Here is a 23,335-nt window from a genome sequence, read left to right as displayed (position 1 = left end):
TTTAAAAGCAAACATGCCTYTCCTTTGTTCTTTCTTTGTTTTGTGTCTGTGTGTAAATGATAGATCTATACTAACACTAAAGTGAGTATTTGGGTGATTTGCATCACCTCCAACAAAAGCCAAAGCTGCATGAAGTAATCCTGGAGTAATCTGGGTAAAATTTAGAAAAAGCTGTACCCCTAYTGGGGAAAAAGGTCAAATGCACAGAAGCTGTTGTTCAGTTAATCCAGAGAGTCTCTGTTGTATCCAGAATACACACACACTGCTGAAAGTGCCTCACATGGCTCAGAACACTAAAAGCAGCTCCCTGAGGCCCCACAGCACAGGCTGCCCTCTGTGCCACCACTCATCCTTTGTTCCCTGTAGCACTCCTGCCTCCTTCTCCCCATTGCCCACCTTTGCCACAGTGGCCCATACACCCCACAGGARCAATGGAATGAGGATGGGAGCTGCAGGCTTGGATAGGTCAGGATGACAGCAGAAGGGAAGCCCCTACCTGTTTAGCCAGCACCTTCATATGAGCCACACTCCCCCTGCARTAAGCTTCCAGTATCAAACCAAACTGCACCGACACGGCGGGGATGTGAACCTCTGACCTGCAAGGGAAAAGCTCTCATCACACCACAGCATTTACAGACYCGTGYTGTTCCACTCATTAAAAAAAAAACRAAACAAACACAAAAACCTCCCAAATAAACATTAAAACACCTCGTGCTCATGCAGCTGAAACACAACCCCAAATTTCTTAAGAAATGTCAGAACCCTTCTAGGCTAAGGAAGATGAGGACAGGGCAGTTTTGATGCATGATCCTTGTTTCAAGGCTCAGGACAGCTCTGGAGGCAGCAGTGTTCATGCCAAGAGGGAGTGACTGAACCCCTGTTTCAGGACCCTTTTTGTTCAGAGCAGCACTGAGAAGTCACTGCAGGGATGATGTTAAACCACGCATTCTCCAATCTTTGTAAGGGAAAACACGATTTACCTGAAGGAAAACACTTCAAAACAAACCCCTGAACTTTATATCAGGGCAAATTATCCTGCAAAACATTTTTATGTAACAATGTTCTTTTTAGCTAGAAATATTAAAATTAATTGTATTCTAAAGACAGAATCAACCTAYCCCAGTCCATTCTGCAAGGCTTCTGCCATTCATGAAACTGCTCATCAAAAGTAGCAAGAGCACACAGAACAGCTTTTATTTTCTGTTAGACTTGCAACRATAATAATTTTTCCCAACTGTGAGGTATAAATATTGTGCCTTTACTGCACCCCCAACCAAAACAAACACTAAGGGTATTTACAAACCTAACTCATCAGGTAGTCAGAGCTGAATGCAGTTTGGAATACTTTCATCAAATGGTAATTACAGRCCACTTTAATTTATTTTAATGAGAGGTCTGATCTATAGATGCCAAAGATAAACAAACAAAGAGGACTTGTGGGGCACTAGCATAATGGCTCATTTAGAAAAATCCTCAAGAAATCATATGTGAAAGTCCAGTCAGGCTCAATAGTTTTTAATAAGACAAAAAGGAAAAACTCCTACCTCAGATGCCAGAACAACATCTGTCCTATTCTCCTGTTGCCAAGGGCTCTTTCCAGGAGAAATCTGGAGAGTGCACAATCCAGAAAAGGCTCATACTTCAGGACTTGCACAAGTTGGAGAAGATACTGAGAGAGCTCTTCATCGCTAGAATGAGGTACATAGAAGCAGTTAGAGTAGCTAGATTAGTGACACTCCAGAAATTCAGATGCACATGACAAACCAAACAGTGACAGATTTTTTTCAACAGCAAGAGTGTCTCCCAATTTTTCCATCACACAGAGAAGGACAATACACAACTTAGTGCAATTGCCAGATGGAAATAATTCCAGATGTATTCTTAGGATAGCCCAGCAGCTAAATTGTTTGTTTGGATTTGAAAGAAGTCAAAATAATTTTTTTTTACCCCAAAAGTCTACCCTTGACCATTTAAAAAATTATACACTAAACTATTCACCAAAGAGAATTGAGAATTCAAGGACAGGAAATACGCAGTAATGATAATGTTACACAAGTCTTGCCCTAGGTTACAGTGAAGAGCAAATGAAATGCAATAAGGGAAGAACTGCAGAGAATGAAGACTCCTGTGAATCAAAAACAAACCAGGAATCGTCTCATCATTTATTACATACCACAGCTTACATTCCTCTTAAATGATACAGCCAATCCCTGACAGAGAGTGGAGGTGGCTGGATGTCAGGCTTTACAGTATTTGACTATAGGAATATTCTTCTCTTTGTTATTAAAAAGTTTCACAGTTTCTCGCTTTCCCTTTGCTCAAGGGTTGGGATGAACACCCAACCCTCTCTGGGACAAAGATGCACTGGTGCTCTCCTTGCAACATGGAAAACAATCACCATTGACTACAAGGAGTCAGAGTAAGGTGGTTTTATTCAGCTGCCAATGARCCTATCTAGAAATCAGACTGCTTTATCTGGCCACCTATTCATGGCAGGCAATGTTTAGCTCTTTCCTCTTGGGGTTGCTTTTTAGCTGTGAGCAAACAGAATGCAGTTTTGCACCCCAGAAACCTTTACATACCTCATCTGCCTCAAACAACCCACTGCATATTCTCTGACGTACTGGTCGGGGTAATTGAAATCCAGCAGCTCCAACGCCTCTCTGGGCAGCAGCTTGGGCCATATCTGCAGGAGAGCCTGAAGCTGGGACAAAAAGACAGTGACAGGTAAGGACACAGAGCTCCTCCCTTAGCTGAAATTACTGCAGAGGTGGTTACAATGGGAATGAACAATGCATGTTGCAGAGAAAATTCAAATTTGGCCTTGGTGTAACAATATCTTTTTCTGTAAAGAAATAAYCACAATTTCTTCCCTAACAAGGCAGGTTTACTACATGTGACAATACAATTATGCAGAGGCCAGTATTTTTATCCCAGTTATTTCAAGTATTTCAGCTGTCCTTTCTCTGGTTCTCATTAATGATTGTGTCACTTCAATGAAAGCAAGAGGATTTTTTTTTTCAAATGGCTGAATTCTGCTTTGAGAATAAATACTGCCTTGTGAATTCTGCTATCAAGTGCTGTCCCCCTGCTACTCTGCTGAGCAGGGAGGTTATGGCAGCAGTAAGGGCAATTCCTACTCTGCACCTGCTTCACTAAAATCCTGCAAATCCATTGAGAGCTGGGATGAGATTTGCATGGTAAATAATTCAAGAAAGCTGCTTGAATCTGCTGGGCATAACTCCATGGACCACTGAGCTACTAGATTAAAGACAATCAAATACAAGAGTTTATTTCTAAAAGAGACTTAGTATTTTTGAGCTGAATTGATAAAACCAGGAATATAGTTTAGTTATTAAGTCCATTTTCTCATAAACAGCTGGTTAGTTCTTTATGTGTCTGGGCTGCAGAAGTCAAACACTGAATTCRCTTTACACCATAGCACTATTTCAAACTGGCTACACTTGGGATAGAAATCCTATTTACTGATGATTTGACTGCAGCATTTTCCCCCACCATCATTGTCATTTCTCCTACCTGAGCAACATCTTCAAGTTTGTTCCACTTTAAAGAGAGCAGCAGTTTTGGCAATGATTGTGGGAAATTTTCACGACAGTCATACCGCAAAGTCCAAATGAGATCCATTTCATTTTCACAAAGCTGAGATAAAGGATCTCTTTCCATTATATCTTTTAGCACAACATAAAACTTCTTACCACCTCGACCCTAGGAAATGAAAAATGTATAATGGTGTGATAAATTCAGTAAGATCCTTGTATGGTAGCTCAAATATTAGCAGTCCTAGAGCAGGAGGAACATCCAATAAAACTCATGAAACACAAGGGAATGACTACTGTGCCTTATTTTCAGATCTCTTACTGTAAGCACTGTAAACAGCAGATAACAAGTTCAGTGTGCACAAGTTTCTGAAAAAGCAACTCAAMTTTAGAGTGAAGGACACTAGATGGCAATATTTCTGTTTTYCAACTCCAACATGGAGCACTTTCAYTTAGGATGCRTATACTTTCTTCTTTTGTTTTTGAAGTGAGCAAATGTAATAGATAAATGTAAAATTATTAATTTTGATTAGAAACAAAAATATACTWTTGCAACACTCAGAAGAAAACACATTTGCCAAGTAGGCAGACACTTATTTTTGTCTTCTAATCAGAAATTGTTTTCCAGATCTCATRTAAATCTTAGCTGTGCTCCAAATCCATAGATTATGTAAAGATTTTTGACAAAATATAGACAAGTCCAAAATACACTGGAAAAAGCATATGTATCTGATTTTTAAGGTATTTCAAAGAGATTCATAAGAATACGGAGCAAATAGAATTGCTATTTGAGCAGTTGACTTATTTATTTCTAGACAGATGCAGAAGATAAAAAACAAAAATGTCCAGAAAATTAGTTCTAAAGTAGTCTTTAGATGCTACTCACCGCCATTGCAGCATTGTCACTGTTTCTTGCAATCTCAGCTGCCTTTTCAAGTATCTGCAAAAAGTCARTTTTAAATACATTAGATTTAAACCCAATCTGACTGCATTGAAAGGATAAGCATTACAGAAATGAAGCAGATAAGGAAATTACACTGTTACACAGTTCCAACATTATTCTTTTGTATATACAGTGACATAACATGGATTTCTGTGCAGTGCCSCTTTTCTCATCTGCAGGTCTAGGTAGATCAGGAACAGCACTGCTCATGATAACCTCAGTTATTTCCTTCTTCATCACTCYTGGGCTACATTAAACAGCCTTTCTGATGGCACCTTGCTTTCTGTTTCTGCATTTCCTGCTTGTTTTTCACTACAGCAAACCAATTCCTCAACTTCAAGTTATCCTTTGCTTTTTCACCTTTCACCTTGTGCTGTTTTCAAGGGCACTATTTCCATGCCCACAGATCTGTACTTCTAATCATCTATTCCAGTGTGAATGCAYAAGCCAAGTCCTTTCACTGTGTTCTCAGATTGCCCACATGATCTCAATTGGTGTTTCCAGGTACTTCTCTAGATGTGGATCTTCCCTCCTTTTTTTTTTGTGATTTTTTTTTTTCCTTTTGAACCTTCTACCTGGTGTTTGAAGTTCACGATGGAGAAAGCAATCTAGAAGCAACTGCAGTTCTTCAAAGTGCATTCTGCACACTATTGCAACCAAGCCAGGTGTTAGAGGGTGACTGCCTGGGCCAATTGGCCCAGCTGGACTGGTCAGGTATGTCTGTCTACAGCTGCCAGATGCTGCTGCTTTGAGGAACAAATGATAAAATGAAATCTCTATGCACAAAAATGTCTAAGGAACTACACCAATTCCTTTATCCTGAGAGCTTTGCCTCCCCCATCACCCAGGAATTCAACAGCACCCCCAGCCMYAAGTCCAGCAAGTCTTGTGTTGTCTTTACTCAGACAATGTGAGAAACAACAAAAGACTGCAAGAATCAGAGCATAAATACCCAGCAGCTAAAATCCTTAGAAAGGTATCCTAACTTGTTTTATTTYTTTTCTCTGTGTGAAACTCTCATTAATATCATGCATTACATCTGCTGCTTGGCTAGAAATCTTATTTACATTCTGTGTGTGAAAACATGCATAAACAAAACCACAGTGTCCTAATTATATGTTTGATTCTTGCCTCCCCGTGCTTTTCAGAATTATTCTGTTTGCAAATAAACTTTCAAAGTCTTTGCAAGCCCAGCTTTGTTCGAGTGAACCCCAAGCCTCACAATGTGCCTGCAGCACTGGCCATGGACCAGCCCAACACATGGCTCCTGTCTCAGACAAGTTTCTTATCCATGGTCCAGGCACTTCTGCTCCCTGAGCACCAAATTGCTCCTTACTGTGCAAGCAGGTTGATGATATGATCGAAAAAAATCATCTGTTTTTGCACATTATGTTTCTTAAAACAAAAATCTGGCATCTCCTTCTCTGTTTTCTTGGCAAAAACAAGCAACACTTGCCTTTTATTACACGTTTCYTGATCTCAGCCTTTTTTGCTAGTTTCTGAACAACTTTCCATCTATCCTTCACACTACAGACATAACCACGTGTATTCCAAATATACACTTCCTTTCTAGACAGGCTCTTGCCTTCATCTGTAGAAAACTGTAGGGCAACTTCAGTGGATTCAGTTCAAGAGCAGACCTTCAGAAATCCCTCTGCACACAGCATTAAGAGTCCATTTATCCTTTAAAGCACCTGAGCTCACAGGGCAGTGTCCCAAAGAGGGGGTAACACATTTGTACCAAGGAAGAACAGATCTTTATAGATCACAGGCAAGMACAGTTTGAAGGTTTCCAGAATAGCAGCTAAATTTAGCTTTTTGTAAGATTATTCATATGGGAAACTGATTTGCTTTTGACCTTCAAAAGATCATGTACAGACCACTTTTAAAAGTGCACATTTTCAAAATAGRCCCAGAAATCAAGCACTGCCCCTCACTCATATGGTATAAGTTTAACAAGCTACAGTATGGGGACTAAAAGGCAGGAAAGGGAGAATTCACTGGAAAAGAAAGTTTGAAAAGAAAGAAGAAGCAGCTATTTTCACATAGCATTCATGACCTCTCKTCATACCTTACCTTATCAAAGGGAGGGTAATTAATGGGCTGTTTTGAATATTCCTGAAATCTAATGTGCAAAGCTGTTGCATTTTCAGTGTAAGGATTAGTCTGGACGGTTCCCATGGGATTCAACATTTCTTCAAGTTCATCTGAAATWCAGACAGAACAATTAATACTATAGGCCAAGCACACATTAAAATTTTAGAAATCTGAAAGGCAGAAACATAGTAAGAAATCACTTATTTATAAAATGGACAGAGCACGTTTTGCTGCACAGCACTATTAGAACAATGCTCTGTGTTTCCAGCATAAACTGCCTCCTACATTCCCAAATGTTGGATTATCACCCAATGAGAAACCCATTTTCTTTTTCCACGGTAAACRTGACAGGGAAGGGAAGCTGAGCTGTCCCTGTACTGAAATAAATCCCAGTGTGATCTTCTGCAGGCAGGACCCACACTCTGCCTCTGGATCACATGGACAGAGTGACATGGAGCTTCCAGACACTCACTAATGGACCTGAATATCAGGGAAGAAGACAAAATTCTCATTCCCATCTTTGGCTGATGCAAATACTATYGCCTACACCCCAGCTGATCTATTTAGTTTGGGGTGTATAGCACAGGGACCAAATGAAACCTAAACTGCACCTTAAAAGTAAGTAACACCAGATAGAAACACACAACTATTTTATGTGGTTTTCCTTCCATAACAGATGAAACTTTTAGAATTTCCAAGCAGACTCTTGCTATTCCTCTTTCCTGATAAACAAAACTTTCAGGAAGGAGATGAAAATGTGAYATATTTATCCACATAAAAAATACAAGGACTAAAGAGATTAGTACAAGGAGGTTGAACATGCATACAGTAAATATTCTGCTATTGGATCCTACACTCTCCAGAGCTTAAAGTCCAAATCTGAAAAGTTGAGGTTTACCAGGAAATGATGACCAGCTGTGCAGTACCAGTTCTCCATTCCTCAAATGTCCTTTATAATCAAACACCATGGTATTCACCCAGGCTACAGGATAATGCTGTCAAAGGAAAGAATTTTTACATGGAAACTGATGCCAGCAGGTATTAGTGCACAGCAAGCACTACAATATAATAAAATTGAGAGGGTGGCTTGGGTTTCTTTTCAAATGGTGATACCTTTCAGAAAAGCAGTTAATCACTGAGAAGTATCAAAAGTTTTCATATCATGATGTGCCATTCTTAATACACATGTTCTTTTTAATAGGTTTTTTTTTTTCATTTTGCACTCTTGACCACTAAAGTGAGCACAAGGAAGGATTTCTGGATGCTCATTTTGATATAATTCAGAGAACACACAAGAAAAACAAATGAAATAATTACCACTTTTCCTGCTTTCCTAATGGTTTGGTATTTGGAAGTATTCATTGCCTTGGTAGACTTTTTAGTTTTCATTTTATCCATCACAGCATAAACAGCAAAGCAGAGCCTTGCCATCCTTGGCAGATCACACACATTGATTTCAAACTCCAGCACTTCATTCCAAACGTGGTCACTTCTCCCAGATATTTCAGTGCTTACAACTGTTTTACAAAGGAGCTCRGTACCATGGAAAAGACCAGCCCTAACATGAACCTGCCATAAAGAAATGAGACATTTTAAGCTTGTCACAGAACCTACAGAATTCTGCACAGAATAATATACAGAACATATATATGTGGATGTCATCAAACAAATAACTAAGCAGAATGAAAAAGACTGATTTTCTGGATTCAAATTAAAACCTCCAGACAGAAGCAATTTGTGTTTTTAAATGAGAAAATKTGGGATTTTTTTMAGCTTAAGAAAAAGATCAACTWTTATTTAAACTATTTCTAAAAATGTATAAAGGGAACACTGCTGACCTTAACATCAAAAGYCATCTGTAAAAATAATGACAATGTACATGATTTCCAAGATTTGTTCTGTCTTTAGTACCCAGAAACCAACAAAACCAGGCAGCCTGAACAGTGAAAATAAGGATCAGGAAAGGAGAATGACAAGCAGATAAAGAAGCTGGAGTTACTGGCACTGAAGTGAAACTCATTAGAGGGCAATGCTAAGCTGTGTCTCCTTTCTTCATTTCTGTTTAATAATATATATGCACAGAAAATTGGAGAGTGAAATATGCCAACTTCTTTCAGTTGGCCTTCCAAAATACCAGTGTGAGAGAGACAGAGAAACCCACATATGTAATCCTTTTGTCAACACCAAAAGGTTCTCAATGTTATAGTTAAACATGTAACAGTGATCTGATGTTTCAGGTTCTCAAGGCTCCTTAATCAGTATTCCCAACATTCCCTGTAAGCTATCAYATTATTTCTGAGCACTGCAAAGGAAAGAGGGAGATATTAAATTTGATACAGATTTTGGATTAGAAAATAATTTGCCTTTCTAATTCTATGGTTAATGTAAGGGCCTGGATCCCAATTTTTTCCTTTGCATCCTGACACGCCCCTTTTACTAATGAAATGGTGTGTACTGGGTAGCCAAAGAGCAAGAAAAAAGTGCTTCCCAAGGTCATGCATTTGGAAAATYGGTGTTAGACTGCTGGGTGAGGTCACTTGAGCTCTAGGTGAATGTCCCCAACCCAGCTCACATTGGGGCTGTGCTACCCAGCTGACAAATGTTTTGTTTCCCACTACAAACACTGCATTTGTGAACYTTGGTGGTGGTTTCAGCAAAAATGGATGAATATTGGCTTGATCCAAAGCACAATGGGACTAAAGGAACAATGGCAGTGAATTAAACAGCCTTAGAATCAGGACTGGAAAACAAACACGTTCTCAATAGTGACAATTTTGTAACACTGCAGACAGACAACACAGGGAAACATGCACAGGTTTGCAGGGTCACTGCATTCATTCCTGTTCTAGGTTAACCWCAGAACTTTTAATTTTTCAAGACTAAGAAGAATTCAAAATACTAAATAACATTTACATGGTGTCCACAGGTGCAATACAAATATATATGTACAAATACAATATAAAAGAACTGCCAATTTTTCTTGTTTCTTCTCCAGCTCAGAAAATATTTTCATTGTTTTCCCTCTATTAGAACACTGAAATTAATCAAAATCACTTCCTTAAGCATGGAAAAAAACACCTTAAAAACCCCCAATAGCTATGTTTATTCCAAAATCCTCTTTATCTTTTCATTCTCTTTTCTTTTAAAAACTGAAGAGTCTACAGAACACAGACTTAAGAAGATACTGGAACTAGCTAAATAATGRTTTAAACAAAGAAGGAAACATCTGGTTTTACAGCCTTCCATTTCCACAATCACAGTGTCTCAAGYAGTAAAATGCAGCTATGGCTCATTTATCTGTGCAGTAAAACATAGGATTGTTAATTCATATGGAGGTTGCAACAAGAGTTTTGAATGAAAAAAAAGCACCAAGTATCCCAATTAAAGCATGAGAAAGTAAATATCAATATTAGCTGGATATTTTCCTTATCTACATGACTGGCTACACAATTTACTGATTACTAAACAAAATAAAGGAATTTAACATTCTATGTCACATGCAATTGTCTTGTAAGGCCTTAAAGTAGCTGTGCAATAAGTTCCCAYGTGTTAACAACTTGTGGTCTGTACAGCAGTCAGTAGCCCAGTCATGTATATTTTTACAGGAAATGATACTACAGCTTTCTTTGTGTTCCTCATGTGTAGAAAATAAAAGACAGATTGTATAGAAGCACAGAGTCCAAGTTTAGACATGCAGAATACATTCAGGACAGAAAAAATACTCACGTTGCACTGAAAAGCATTTAATTTAATCTACTCCTGTGTCAGGTGTTTATGACAGTCTATTTGAAAGAAGCTCATTTCACACCAATATCAGAACTTTACAGACACCATGTTTTAAAAAAAAATCAAGTACCAATGAACACTTATGTCACATTGCCACAATTATTGCAATGTTCCAATGCACATACCCAACTTCAGGCAATAAAGGAATACCTTAGCAATAAAGCCAGATTTTAACCAATGCTGCCAAAGTAATTGGAATAAATAAAATTGGAATAAATAAAAACCCTTATTACACTTTTACTGAACTGAAATCCATATGATTTTGGGTTCATTTAGCATTGAAAATCATTAAAATGATGAACAGAATAGACATAGACATAGTTACTCACTTTGGCATTTTCTTCTGTATTTAGTTTATTACCCTTTAAYAGAACAATCTTGAAAGGGTTGCAAATATCCCACACACTCTGAGAAGAGAAACAAAGATACAAGTTTATTCTTCACCACTGTAACATTGAGACCTGTTTTACAAGCGAAACATTTTAAGCAAAATCACAAATACAAACAAAAAAACCCCATTTTAAAATATATAAATTTGAAATCTTAAAGAATAGTTACAAGAGCAGACAGCAAAAACTCAGCTGAAAGAGAGCTGGGGGTGAGAACATACATCACTATTACCTGGTGATAGTTCAGAATAACCCTTCAAATTTATTGTTCATTCTGARTAACTGGAGTGTGTAATGGAGCAAGGACCTGTGCACATTTCTTAGAGTRACAGTACCGAGGTTATAAGTGTGCAGTAAAGCCATAAGTTACAGCARAGGAAGCAGCAGGTTAGAAGAAAGTCAGATGTGTATTATGGCCAAAGCTGCCATCAGTGCAATGGCAATGGCACACAGGATCTCTGGGCTGGGACAAGAGAGCCCAGAGCACTGCTGCCAAGGGAGTGGAGCCARTGCATGGCAGGGGAGATGGAGAATCCTGCTCTCTGCAGTAACTCCTGCAGCTGCTGCTGACAGATTAGCCCTGCTCCTCTGGGCTGGGATTAAAGGCAGAATCTACAGCAATGGCAGGGCAGGCAGGAAGGAGAGGAGGAGGATGGATGAGGCAAGGGAAGGTAASAAGTTTCCAAAAAGCCTCAAGGTCTGCTATTTCTGAGGTCAACCTCCCAAGCACCAGGAGGCTTTGAGCTGACCCAAGTGACCTACACTGAACTACGGTGGTCACAGCACAAATTCCAGGCACTGTGATTTATATTCCACGAGTCACTGCTCCCTTTGGGTACCAGACACTGTCCCCATGAACTTACAGTYGTTGCTCTTGTTTTTTTTGGTGGCAGAGGAAGAGGAAGGTTGGAGGATTTTCGGTTTATGGCAGCTTCTATGGCAATCATCTCCTGCTCACACATCTTCTTTATGGTGCAACACTCCACCAGGGTGAGCTGGGGAAGGGTCCTGTTCATCACACAGGTGCGGATGTACTGAAAGCCAGGGAAAACAGTTATTATCAACCAGCAGAGACTACTCCTASAGCARCTCYCAAACCAAAGAAACAAWGWATTCATTRCAAAGATACAAAGGRAGTGGTGCAYATGTATTTTACAACTGCAGARGGCTGCTGACACAGGGAAGAAGGTGTTACCATTCAGTAATGGGATGGGAGGAAGCACTTTTGGCCAAGGCAGCACAGAACTGCTAGGCCAAGTTCCAAAAATCTTTACRTACCTGGAACTGAATTAATGGGTGATCACCAAAAACATATTCTAGCCTTCCACTAACTTGCAGCACATAGTCAGCAGGATCAACTTCCTCATCTTCTTTTCCATGGATAGTCAAACGTTTTCGGATTGCCAGCTCRTTCAGCTTGATGGGATTCATGTTAGGAGACACCTGAAAACTAAATACATCCTAACAAAACAAAAACAGGAATACTGGAGGTCAAACTTGCCATAGTCAGACACACAAATTGTAGACCAAATAATAACACAGGTAGAAATAATAACAGTCAAATTCTGACTATTTTAACCATAAAGTCTATATCTTTAGGGCAATCRCACCCTAAAAGCTGTAAAATGTCAATTCCCAACCTTTTATATTATCAGAAGTACTTYTAAAAACACAGATCTTTATTTGATTCAGCAGTGATTTAAAGACTTCTAGAATCTAGAAGCTYGTATTTTGGAATATGAATGAGGGAAACAATAAATCATGCATACATTTCAAAGTATTTAGCAGTACTAGATGTGATAATTTTTCTTCTTTCTGGCCACTAGAAAGTTATCCTCTTTCTAAGTATAACTGAGCTCAGAAGAAAAAGAAAGCTTCAAGCAATAAAGCAGAAGAAACTGAATGTGATTTATGTAGAAAACTACCACCCCATTGGGAGGAGAGCAGGAAAGAGAAACACCAGCTAACACCTGTAGCATTCTGAACACAACATTGAAAGACTGCATTTTCTAAGAAATTTTTTAAACAAAACCCTTGGAGGCTATCAGCCTATTTCCAAAGTATCTCTAATTTTAATGTGTTCTAAAAAGATAAATGTAAGAAGTTACTTCCTTTTGTAAATTAAAAAGAACATTTGAATTCATTGCAAGTTCCCAAAGTACAAGATMTTCTGTGAAATCTTTCACCTCCCTTCATCTACCACGTTGTGCTTGGCACAGGTTTATTTGCAAAGGTTGATTCAGGGAGTCCTGGGCTTCTGTTGTTTTATTTAATAAAAAAAAAAAAAATCATTATTTTTTGTTTACACAATTCTAAAGATGCAAGCATCCTACACTCAGTTATTGACAAATACAAAGTGTTGTCTGCTTACATTCTTTTGACTTGTGCTTTATTTATATAGACTGGTAAGAAGCCAAGCTGCCCCAATGGAACAAGCAAAATCTGCAAAGTAAAACAAAATTAATTCTGTATTTTCTCAGTTTCTGCCTGGTTCACGACAGCTTCTCCCTTTCAGAAAGCTGCCTCATTGCAAAGGCTTTCTTCTCCTCTCAGAACTGGTGGTGAGTAAACAGGGAATAACACSTTTTCTTCCCAGGAAGCTGGTGCTCTGACAGCTGCCTTGCTTCCCAGATGCAGATCTTAACAGATATGTCACAGAGATGGGGATCAGTGTCTCCTGCTCCAGAGACAGCCATGTAGCCCTTACAGCTCACTCACACCTCCCGGACAAAAAGTACTTTAATATTTCTTTCTCTCAATCTTGCAGCTGAACGAATTGAAAGAACACAACAGTCCCCATACCTTCCTATTTCATTCTCCTGGGATGACTCCAGGACTCAGTGCAAGTAGTAATGTCTGAACAGAGTTTACTGCTCTAAAAATCAGCTCAGATTTGAACTGTTAATAGCTCTGAAGGTCAGAGCTGGCAGCAGAAGCATTTGARACATTTGAAATGTCAGCAGCCTAAGCTATTATAGTGGCAGGCAAATACATTCTGCACCAGCATGAACTTTTGCACTGYTTTTGTACTGTCAGCATATGCATATAGATGCAGTATTTAATCAAGAGCTGACAAACACACAGATAATCTCACTCCTGGACAGCTACAAGGTCTCTGTTAAGCTTAAGAGGACTGGAAAAGGTTTCATCATAAAACACCTACACATTCAACAGCAGCTGGTGTTACTGGTCACCAGATTTAGCTTTCACCTCTGCATTTAGTGTTTCCAGAGGCAGATGTGTGTACCATTTTAACCTTTAAAGTTTGAAAGGATAGTACTCGAAATAGTACAGCTTTGTAACTAAAATCATCTGAATTATTAAAGAATCAGCATCTTGCACCTGGGATGGACACCAAATCTGGCCTGATGTATTCACACTTGCAAGATTTTTAAGGTTTCCAATGCTGATTAGTCATGGTTATCCAAAAGAAGAGATTGTAAAAGAGGGCAATGAGAATACTGGACTCAAGGAGAATCATAGCCACTTCACCAACATAAAATCTCATGCTAAAACATTTTGGGTTTTCCTGGTAGAAACCAAAGTAGGTTTTATTTTAAAAATAAACAATGATTTTGCTAGTCTAAACAAAAAKGTAACTCTAAGTCAGAATGTTTCAGTTTTCTATGTGCATTTCTAATAAAGGGAATACTAATTTCCTTTCCTTTATATTTTCTAAAATTTATTTATCCATCTAATTAGCAGATCAACCCAAAAGATGTTCAGTGAGTCACACACACAAACAACCGTGTTGAATAAGGTGCCTCCCAATTACCAGCAATCCCTGATGGACTGAGCTTAAAATCAAATGTAAGTGAAGCAACACAGGAACAGTTGGTCAAAAAAAAGCCCTGACAACTTTGGATCTTGTTTTACATTTAAATTAATATGAAACAATATAGAATATTCAAGTTGTATACTTTGCCTTTTGAAGTAGAACTGTAAATTGTCTTTAGAAGTTCGATTCTCAATGGTGGGCTCACATCCTCACTTTCTTTCCAGAGTTGAGGATTCTGGTGAAAGGTTTTGCATTTTAAAGCAAGCACCATAACATATGCGCTCTATTTCATTTACATCCTTGAGCAATCCCATGCYAATTCAGATCTGGATCAAGAACAGTTCATGAAAGATGATGAACAACCATTCCTACCTGGCAGTTATCAAAATGAACAGCCACTACAAGGTTTCCACTGTAGAGCTTATCTTGGATGCTCTCTGGGATAACAGGCTCCTGTTCTGGAGGGTAAGTGTGCTTCAGCCACTCCATCCAGGAGAGCCCCACAAGGGACTGAATCTTCTCCTCACTGATTCTCCGCATTTTAGCTCGGAAGTCATTCACTTCAGGGTCTTGTAAGGCATCGAACTCATGGAGACCTGAAAGAAWTCAAGGACCAGTGGTGTTTAATAGCTTCATTAATGACATAAACAAAGGGATCAAGGGCACCTGCAGCTGATTTTGAGATGACACCAAGCTGAGTGATGCAGTGACACACCTGAGGGATGGGATGCCATCCAGAGAGACCTGGACAAGYTCAAGAAATGGGCACATGGGAATCCCACTGAGGTTCAATAGAACAAATGCAAAGTGTTGCACATGGGTGAGGGCAACCCCCAGTATCAACACAGGCTGGGGGATGAGCAGATGGAGAGCAGCCCTGCCCAGAAGGACTTGGGGATGCTGATGGATGAGCTGGACATGACCCAGCAATGTGAGCTCAGAGCCCAGAGAGCCAGGCCTGTTCTGGGCTGCAACACAAGCAGTGAGGGCAGGGGGGCAAGGGAGGGGATTCTCTGTTCTGCTCTGGTGAGACCCCACCTGCAGTGCTGCACCAACTCTGGGGCCCCTAGCAAATGAAGAACATGGACCTGCTGGAGAGAGTCCAGAGGAGGCCATAAAGAGGCTCAGAGTGCTGGAACACCTCTGCTATGGAGACAGGCTGAGAGAGCTGGGGGTGCTCAGCCTGGAGAAGAAAGTACTGGGGAGTTTCTAAATTAAAAGAGGGTAGGTTTACATTAGAGATAAAGCAGGAATTTTTTACAAGGAGGGTGAAGAAGAACTGGTACCAGTTGCCCAGGGAGGTGGTGGATGCCCCATTCTGGACACATTCAAGGTCAGATTGGACGAGGCTCTGAGCAGCCTGGTCTAGTTGAACATGTCCCTGTCCACAGCAGGAGGGTGGAATGAGATGACCTTTAAAAGGTCCCTTTCAACCCAAACCATCCCATCTTTCTATGATACAATGAAAGCTGTGACTTTTTAGACACYTGCAGGCCCTACATGTCCTGAAGTACCTTCTCTTTTCCCCTAAACTTTGAAGGACATTGTCCAAATCACACAAAGCACCCAGCACCTTTTGAGAATAAAGSACTAAGTTTAGAAGCTCAGACAGGAACACTTTTTTTTTTTCTTTTTTTCACTGCTAAGGTACAGAATAGGGGGTGCACAAGGCAGGGTCTCACACCGCTCTAATATGGCAAATATTCAATCCCAGAATGTGAATCTCTCCGAATCTGTCAGAATCTGTCTGAATGGTTAAACTGACCAACWGTTCCCATTGTCAGCTCTAACAAATAGGCAGACAGTGTACTGCTGAAATCTAAACAAAACCTGCAGTCTTTATAAGAGAGCTAACAATGGTTCATTGTTTTAAAACAAGAGGTATGACCTCATATGACCCTGTCAATCTTGATTGTATAACCAAGCAGAGTAGATTTAAAAGCTGAAAATTCTGAAATAACATCAAGAATAAGTTACTGTGAAACTTTTAAAATAGCTTTACATTGTTTGATGAAAATCAGTGTCACAATTGAGAGCAAAAACAACAATCATTGTTAACCAATTCAGACACCATGTATAATAAAATCATAATAATTTCTAGTTCCTTCTGCATATCCAGTTTGCTGGTAGGTTACTTGTGATAACACTGCTCAAATTTATGCTTTTCATCACTTAGTAATAATAATGATATCTATTTTCTCCTMATTAACAAAATAAAATTTTGATGTAGTAATACAATACAATGCTGRAATGCAATACAGACAGTAGCTTTAAGCAACTTTCATGTGTTTCATCTTGAGTATTTAAATTCTTTCCAACTACATCAGTATTTGTTTGACAAAGGGAAATAGTGAATTCTTAATATAATTAAAAAAAAATAAAATTCCACTACTTTCGGCCCAATTAAGACCTTCATACACAACAAAGTTGACCCTCATTTTAAAAAATAAATTAATTGGAATTACCTTTGCCTATAAGGACACCTATTTTGGAATCCAACTTTTCTCCTGGATCACAGTTCCTTGTGACTAGCTTGAGGACAGGAAGAAAGGGTCTAACATCACAGAGTCTCCGTGTTTCATCCTCTAATTCYTCATGTACAGCAGTCTGATTCACACATGAGAACATGTAAGAGTCAATCTCCATAAGGAGATGAAAGAGTGGATAGGAATGTGCCTGCTTCCATAACAGCTGCAATGAAAACAAAGAAATAAATTAAACAAAACAGAACACATGGATGTATCTTAGGGCACTGAAGGTAACTTTTATTTCCATTTATGTTCTCAAAAAAACTTAAAAGAAACATGTTTGCTAACTTGGTTCATTTTTATCTCTATGTATCATTGTGTATTAACTTTTTTCATCTGTAGTCTCTATCTTGAGTGATTTCCAGGACACGCCTCTSTAATTGAGATGGACATTCCTTTTCTTGGGAAAACAGCTAAATATCAACAGCACCTTTTTATAGACTGTTAGGTTTCCATGTACCACAAGCATCAAGAAAACAAGTCCCTTATTGTTGTCAYTTACACATTTGTTTTAAAAATTCTTTATCACTTAAAATCACTGATTCTATTAGGAGTAGGTGGCCCTGTGTTGTAATTCATTCACTATTTAATTACTCAGTAATTTTTCTAAATGTCCTCACATGGCCATTATCTGATCAAAGGTCAGTAGATCCTTTTGTAGTGTCAGTGGTCACTTCCTTACATTCTCCCCTCCCTTTGATTTGGATATGCCCTCACATTTTAAGTGTTGCTCCAATTTGTATAAAACCTTTAAGAAGTGGCAGACATCGTTTTTAAAGCAATTATCTTTGGTGTCAGTCAACAGAAGCGAGAGCATGATCTGTGACTTCTACACTAAAAATCTAATCAGACACACYAATCAGAGAAATGTTAGAGCAGCAAACAATGGATTAGCAATGTGTCACAAAAAGGTTTAGAGTAGCAAAATATTCATATAGAGCTATTAGAATAATCTCTGCTGAACTGTAACTGTCACCAAGAAGCCCCATTTCCAAACCCCAGTGCTAACCCCCACATACTCACACTTCTTTATCAATCAATCTGCTGGGCACGTGCCCTCAGTACCTTATTTTCRTGCCTGCTAAAATTCATTACTGAATTTGCCAGAGGGCAGGTAAAAATCAGAAACAGCACTCATTCCAAACATGAGTCAACCACCCATTCGGTATTACCTGTTTAATCTGAGATATGGTGGCATCTCGAGGGACATCCAGGTTGATGTAGATTCCAGTGGGCAACAGGAAGTCCACAGATATTGAGCCATCAGCACCAATCTGTGAATCCACTGCCCAGATGTCAAGGCTGTCTGTCACGGCAGGAGGCATTATGGAATCTCAATAATATCATAACCACATGGCCTTAGGGGAAAAAAAAAATCTAAAATTCAGTATACTTAACCTTCTATAATTAGACACACATTTTAAAGTCTTTGGAAAGTTTACATAAGCCTGCTTAGTACAGCTCAGCTTACAACTCTGGGGTCTCAAATACCAGTATTGCAAACACATAAGCATAGTTTCACTCATTAATGTTATTTAATATAATGAAAGTATTTGCTTGGCAAAGCAAATTATTGTTGAGATGTTTATATCATTAAAATAAAGTAATAAGAGAAAAAACTAATTAGAGGTTAGCTGAAACAAAGTTAGGAATTCATTTCAGGCTCTTGCTAAAACTTTACCTGTGTAAAACGGAACCAAAGTAAACTTCTTGGATGAAGAAATATTTCACATGAAAACTCATGAGCAGTTTCATTWTTTTATTTTTTTGCAAATTTCCTGTTAGTTGTTCACTAATGWGGCCAGGGATATATTCAACCTGAAAGTCAGTATTAATAGCAGGAAAAACACCTTCAACTCTACTAGAAAGTGACATTTTCCTCTAAAGACACTTATCTCAATTTGTTTTCACCCTTASAGAACAATCATCCTCTATGAACTCCACCCAGTGAGTGAACAAGATCCACTGCAGGGTAGGAGGAAATGCTGTCTGTGATCTCCTTCAGYTCACTACACTGGCTGACTGCTTGTCTTTTGTATTTCAGGACATTTTTATTCACTTTTAATGCTATCACCAGTTTTTCTAACCTTCCAAGTCGTCTTTATTTCTTTTTTTTTTTTTAATTACCACGCTCTAAAGCTGAGTTTTCCCTTCAACCATGACTCACTGAAGTATTTACCTTCCTCCTCATCCAGATCATGCTCTTCAGCTGCCAAAGGGATGGCAAGCATTGCAAACACTGTTGTAAAGCACTTCAATAAAGACAAGTCACCCCAACCAACAAAAAACCCAAAAAATCATCCCCCCAAACAAACAAACAAAAAAAAAAAATAGAATGTTCCTGATAACCAATCAGTGTATTTTCCACAAGCTACTATGTTAATGGGATACTATTCCTTTTCCTCCATCCAGTTACYTGTACCCATAAAATCCTGGCTGCAATTCTGTTGTAACCAAAATTAGCAGTCAGCGAAAAATAATAATGCTATAAATTTTGTGTATTTGGATGCACATATAGTATATTTTCATTTATTTACTGTAGTCATCAGGCTAAAATAAAGAGCTGTTTCCTCTACAAATTATTATGTGGGGAGSTACCTCAGCAAGGAAATCTGTTCTATGTAGTTACTTGGTTAAAAATTTATTCCTGTTTTAATTCAATTTCTATTAATTTAATTTCTATTTTCATCCTCTTTCAGATGTTTTTCACAGTTGCAATTGCTGAAACCACTTTAGTGCATCAATGAGAGTTTAAAATGTTCAAAGAAGYAAGACTCAAAAATGCTGCTCCATATCCTGCAGCCCAGACACAACACAGAGAGTTATAAAGTTCTTCTAAGTTATTGGTTTATAATTAGAAATTTCCAACACAGACACCAGAATCTTTTAAAATTCCATTTGCATTTTCAATTAAAAAGGGAAGAGCAGCCATCACGCCAGTGTGGGCACGCTGGGGAGCTATTCTTGCTTTCAGGCACTTACTTAACATTTCCTTCCTCAAGGAAGCAGGTCAGTGTGTTTTGCAGGCAGCACCCTGTTTCTGCCCCAAGAGCTGACATCACCGGGGCCAAGACAGAACCAGTTTTTATCCTGAGAAACACAAGATTGCCAACCCACAGCTCTGAGGATGAATCATGGCCCCAACTGTGACACGTGTGGTGGCACTAGTGACTAACAATATCACATCTAGGAACTGAAACAAAGGCAAAAAGCCATCTGGACTGGGAGCAACAACACCAGAGACATTTGAAACAACTTCCAGCTAAAGGAAAAAAACAACAATTAAAATAATAATAAAAGGCTATTTCAGGCTGTTCACCTCATAGCTATTCCTGCCCACYGTCACAGTAACAACAACTTTGCATACAAAAGAAGGAAGCAATTAAACCAGTACTTAACCTTGGTTACTCAAGTGTCCAATCGATGACTGAATTTCACAGCAGCAAAGCCAAAAACAAAATGCTTTTCTATGTCACAGCTAGCACTCACAGAAAGCATTCAAACCTCCACATGTAAAGTGTAAATTTTCTTAAAACTTTAACCTGAAAATTTCATAGATGTGTGTGCACACATTCACTCTCTCTATYGTAAACTGCTGAACTGACATTTTAATATACCAGCAGTTCTGACTCTGCTGCTTGTATTAATGGAAATAACTGGAACACAAATGAGTAAGACATCTGCAGAACAAGAAAATTTAACATTTTTAAACATTTGGTGTTTGTTGATATAATGTACCCAAAGAAGCAGCCCAACAACAAGATTACTCAACTGGGTGCTGCTGTTTTGGTTTTTAAAGGTCTTGCCATGTCTAGGCAGACAGAAGACTTTGCTCTGGTGCTAACAGCCTTATACCAGAAGCCAAGACACCTCCTAGCTTTCCTCTCACCCCCAACAAAAGCATCTCTCATCATTTAATGAATGAGACCACTGGGAAAGGAAAAAAAGGAAAAAACAAACAAAAAGGAGGGGAAAAAGGGCTACTAGAAGTAGACTGTTTCTTCTAAAATGGTTTAAACACAGATGACAGTCAACAGTAAGCTACAGATACTTTTATGTGAGTTCTTAAAATCATTGCTAATTTCCCCCCCACTCATTCTTGTCCCCCCAGCCAAAACACAGAACTAGAACCATGTGTCCTGAACTATACAGAGAAAGTACAAAACTAGTATGGAAAAAACAAAATACAGGCAACACTTCTAGCAAGTGTCAGCCACCAGCAGAACCACTGGAACGCCTCATAGTACCAGTTAACAAAACCCWGGCATTCAGAACATCCCCAAGAGTTACAGACTTATTCTTTAGGCTAAAGGATCAGTGTGACTTCAGAATATGTGGTCACAAACTGGGGCTATGTTCTCTCACTAAACCACCCACACATTTTCCTGAGAAGACAGGCAACACTATCTTGTGCCAAGTWCAAATCCATCGTGACAGCTTCAGGACATCACTGAGAGCCCAGGATCACCCAGTTGCAAACACTTCACAGCACTGCTGCAAGAGCTGCTGMAATCAATTTTACCTGTGCTGAGCCATTACCTTGCACATGTACAAGAATTAAACACAGAAGGTGCAAATATCTGACATTAAAGAGTGCCAGCCAAGGAGATACATAGGACAAAGAAGCATGAAAAAGGGTTTGTAAGGTTTTCCTGAAATTAAGAGCTGYCCAAGAACACACTCAGAGAAAAAGAGCCTGTCTGGAGCACTGCAAAAAATGAGACATGGACTAAAATGAACTCGCCTTTGAAAATAATTTATCATATCAGCAAAAGACTTAGACATTAAAAAGTACCAAATMCACTTGGATTGTCATCAACACTCAACGTTTATCTGTGTCAGATAAGTTCTAAAACCAACTTTTTGAAGAATGCAGCAATTATGAAAACTCACACTACATCATTAAATCCTTTACTGGTGAACTCACCACAAATCCCCTATCACTCATCCTTTGAGGTCTGTTTTCCTGTTGTTAAAAGAACATCAGCATAAAATCCAATGCAACATCCAATGTTTTATCTTGATGTATAATCCAGAAGAATACTAATAAAACACAAGCAAGAGTAGCWGTAAAGAAAGTGGTAAATATAAACACATATATAATGTGATGTTAGAGGAAAATATTGATGCCCTGTTATCTCTCATAGTATTTATTCTGATCACCAAGAAAATCTCATCTTTGGAGAATTCTTTAGAAAAGCTGAAATGATGTCAGCAATCCCTGAAATGYGGTCAGAGTTCTCTCAGGATGAAATCAGTATGCTATCATCCCAAACAGATGGCAAAAAGTCAGAGGGGAGGATCACTCATACATTAAAAAGTAATTTTCCTTAAGAAATAAGTTTCTTTTACACCACCTCTTCTAAACACAGGTGCATTTTACAGGACCAGAAATATCTACAGCTCTTCAAGTTAAATATAAAACTAGATTTACTGTTCTTTTCACTAAAACCATGGATATTTACATAAAGGACAAATATCAGAAGCTAACTTGTTTTGGATATGCAAAAACTATGGGCACTTTGCTTATCCAGATTTTTGCTTTGTGTAATAAGTTGTTACAACTGTTGAGTACCAMATCCAAGATGATCCTCACTGTGAACAATACAGCTCTTTATCTACTGCTTGCTCTGTCATGTGGCAGTCAAGGGGCCAAAAAAAAAGTCTTGCAGTAGTGAAAAGGGCCACCCCACCCAGACACACAAGAACAGTGTTTCAACAGTATCTCACTGCCCAGAACAGATGAGATGACAATCTGACCACAGTCATTTTCTAGGAAACAGCAGCAGCATATCACGTAGTCTAAGTAGGAGAAATATCAAACGCTTACACAAAACAATCATTGTAATCGTTTTTCTAACTATGTAAACATCTAGTACTACAAAAAGATGAGAAAGCTATAAATGAAATATTTGAGAACAAACAAGGGAAAAGAACCTAGTAGAAGGATGGAAAAGGAGTCTGAATATCCAGGAAGACTTGTGTCCTATGAATCTTAGATGGCACTTTGAAAAAAGTTTTTAAAAAATTGAAAAAGTCTGACTTCTTCTGAAGACATTAAAGTCAAATGTATACATCAGATCAGTGCCAGTCCATGGCTCTGTAGAACTCCATCTTCATCTGTTCCTCAGTCTGTACCAAATTCCCAGGAGCTGTTCCACAGCCCGGGGCAGTGTCTGAGCACTGCCCAGGACCTCCACAGGCTGTGACAGGGCCACTTCAGGCACCAGCTCAACCTTCTCCCCTCTTCAGTGCTG

The 23,335-nt window shown here is 38.8% G+C and overlaps 1 protein-coding gene across 6 annotated transcripts in view; it reads right to left on the bottom strand.

Annotated features, from left to right (window-relative positions):
- Nucleotides 1-23,335, bottom strand: part of PIK3CB (phosphatidylinositol-4,5-bisphosphate 3-kinase catalytic subunit beta) — an 82,668-nt gene that overhangs the window by 13,406 nt on the left and 45,927 nt on the right. For all 6 annotated transcript variants that reach the window (XM_057377498.1, XM_057377494.1, XM_057377496.1 and 3 more), the window contains 14 exons: nucleotides 18,251-18,436; nucleotides 17,016-17,241; nucleotides 14,923-15,146; nucleotides 12,051-12,233; nucleotides 11,636-11,806; nucleotides 10,713-10,790; nucleotides 7,915-8,166; nucleotides 7,496-7,592; nucleotides 6,577-6,707; nucleotides 4,444-4,497; nucleotides 3,538-3,726; nucleotides 2,583-2,704; nucleotides 1,545-1,688; nucleotides 497-596 (listed from right to left, as the gene is read on the bottom strand). In XM_057377498.1, coding sequence (XP_057233481.1) covers nucleotides 497-596; nucleotides 1,545-1,688; nucleotides 2,583-2,704; nucleotides 3,538-3,726; nucleotides 4,444-4,497; nucleotides 6,577-6,707; nucleotides 7,496-7,592; nucleotides 7,915-8,166; nucleotides 10,713-10,790; nucleotides 11,636-11,806; nucleotides 12,051-12,233; nucleotides 14,923-15,146; nucleotides 17,016-17,241; nucleotides 18,251-18,403 — 2,124 coding nt within the window. In that variant the 5' untranslated portion in view covers nucleotides 18,404-18,436. The remainder of the gene's footprint in view (nucleotides 1-496; nucleotides 597-1,544; nucleotides 1,689-2,582; nucleotides 2,705-3,537; nucleotides 3,727-4,443; nucleotides 4,498-6,576; nucleotides 6,708-7,495; nucleotides 7,593-7,914; nucleotides 8,167-10,712; nucleotides 10,791-11,635; nucleotides 11,807-12,050; nucleotides 12,234-14,922; nucleotides 15,147-17,015; nucleotides 17,242-18,250; nucleotides 18,437-23,335) is intronic.

Source organism: Malurus melanocephalus, unplaced genomic scaffold, assembly GCF_030028575.1.
Source record: "Malurus melanocephalus ecotype Western Australia unplaced genomic scaffold, MMel_1.1 scaffold_317, whole genome shotgun sequence".
In the NCBI taxonomy this organism is placed as follows: Eukaryota; Metazoa; Chordata; class Aves; order Passeriformes; family Maluridae; genus Malurus; species Malurus melanocephalus.
The sequence above is the reverse complement of the archived record's forward strand: the minus strand, read 5'-3'. Positions and strand labels throughout refer to the sequence as shown.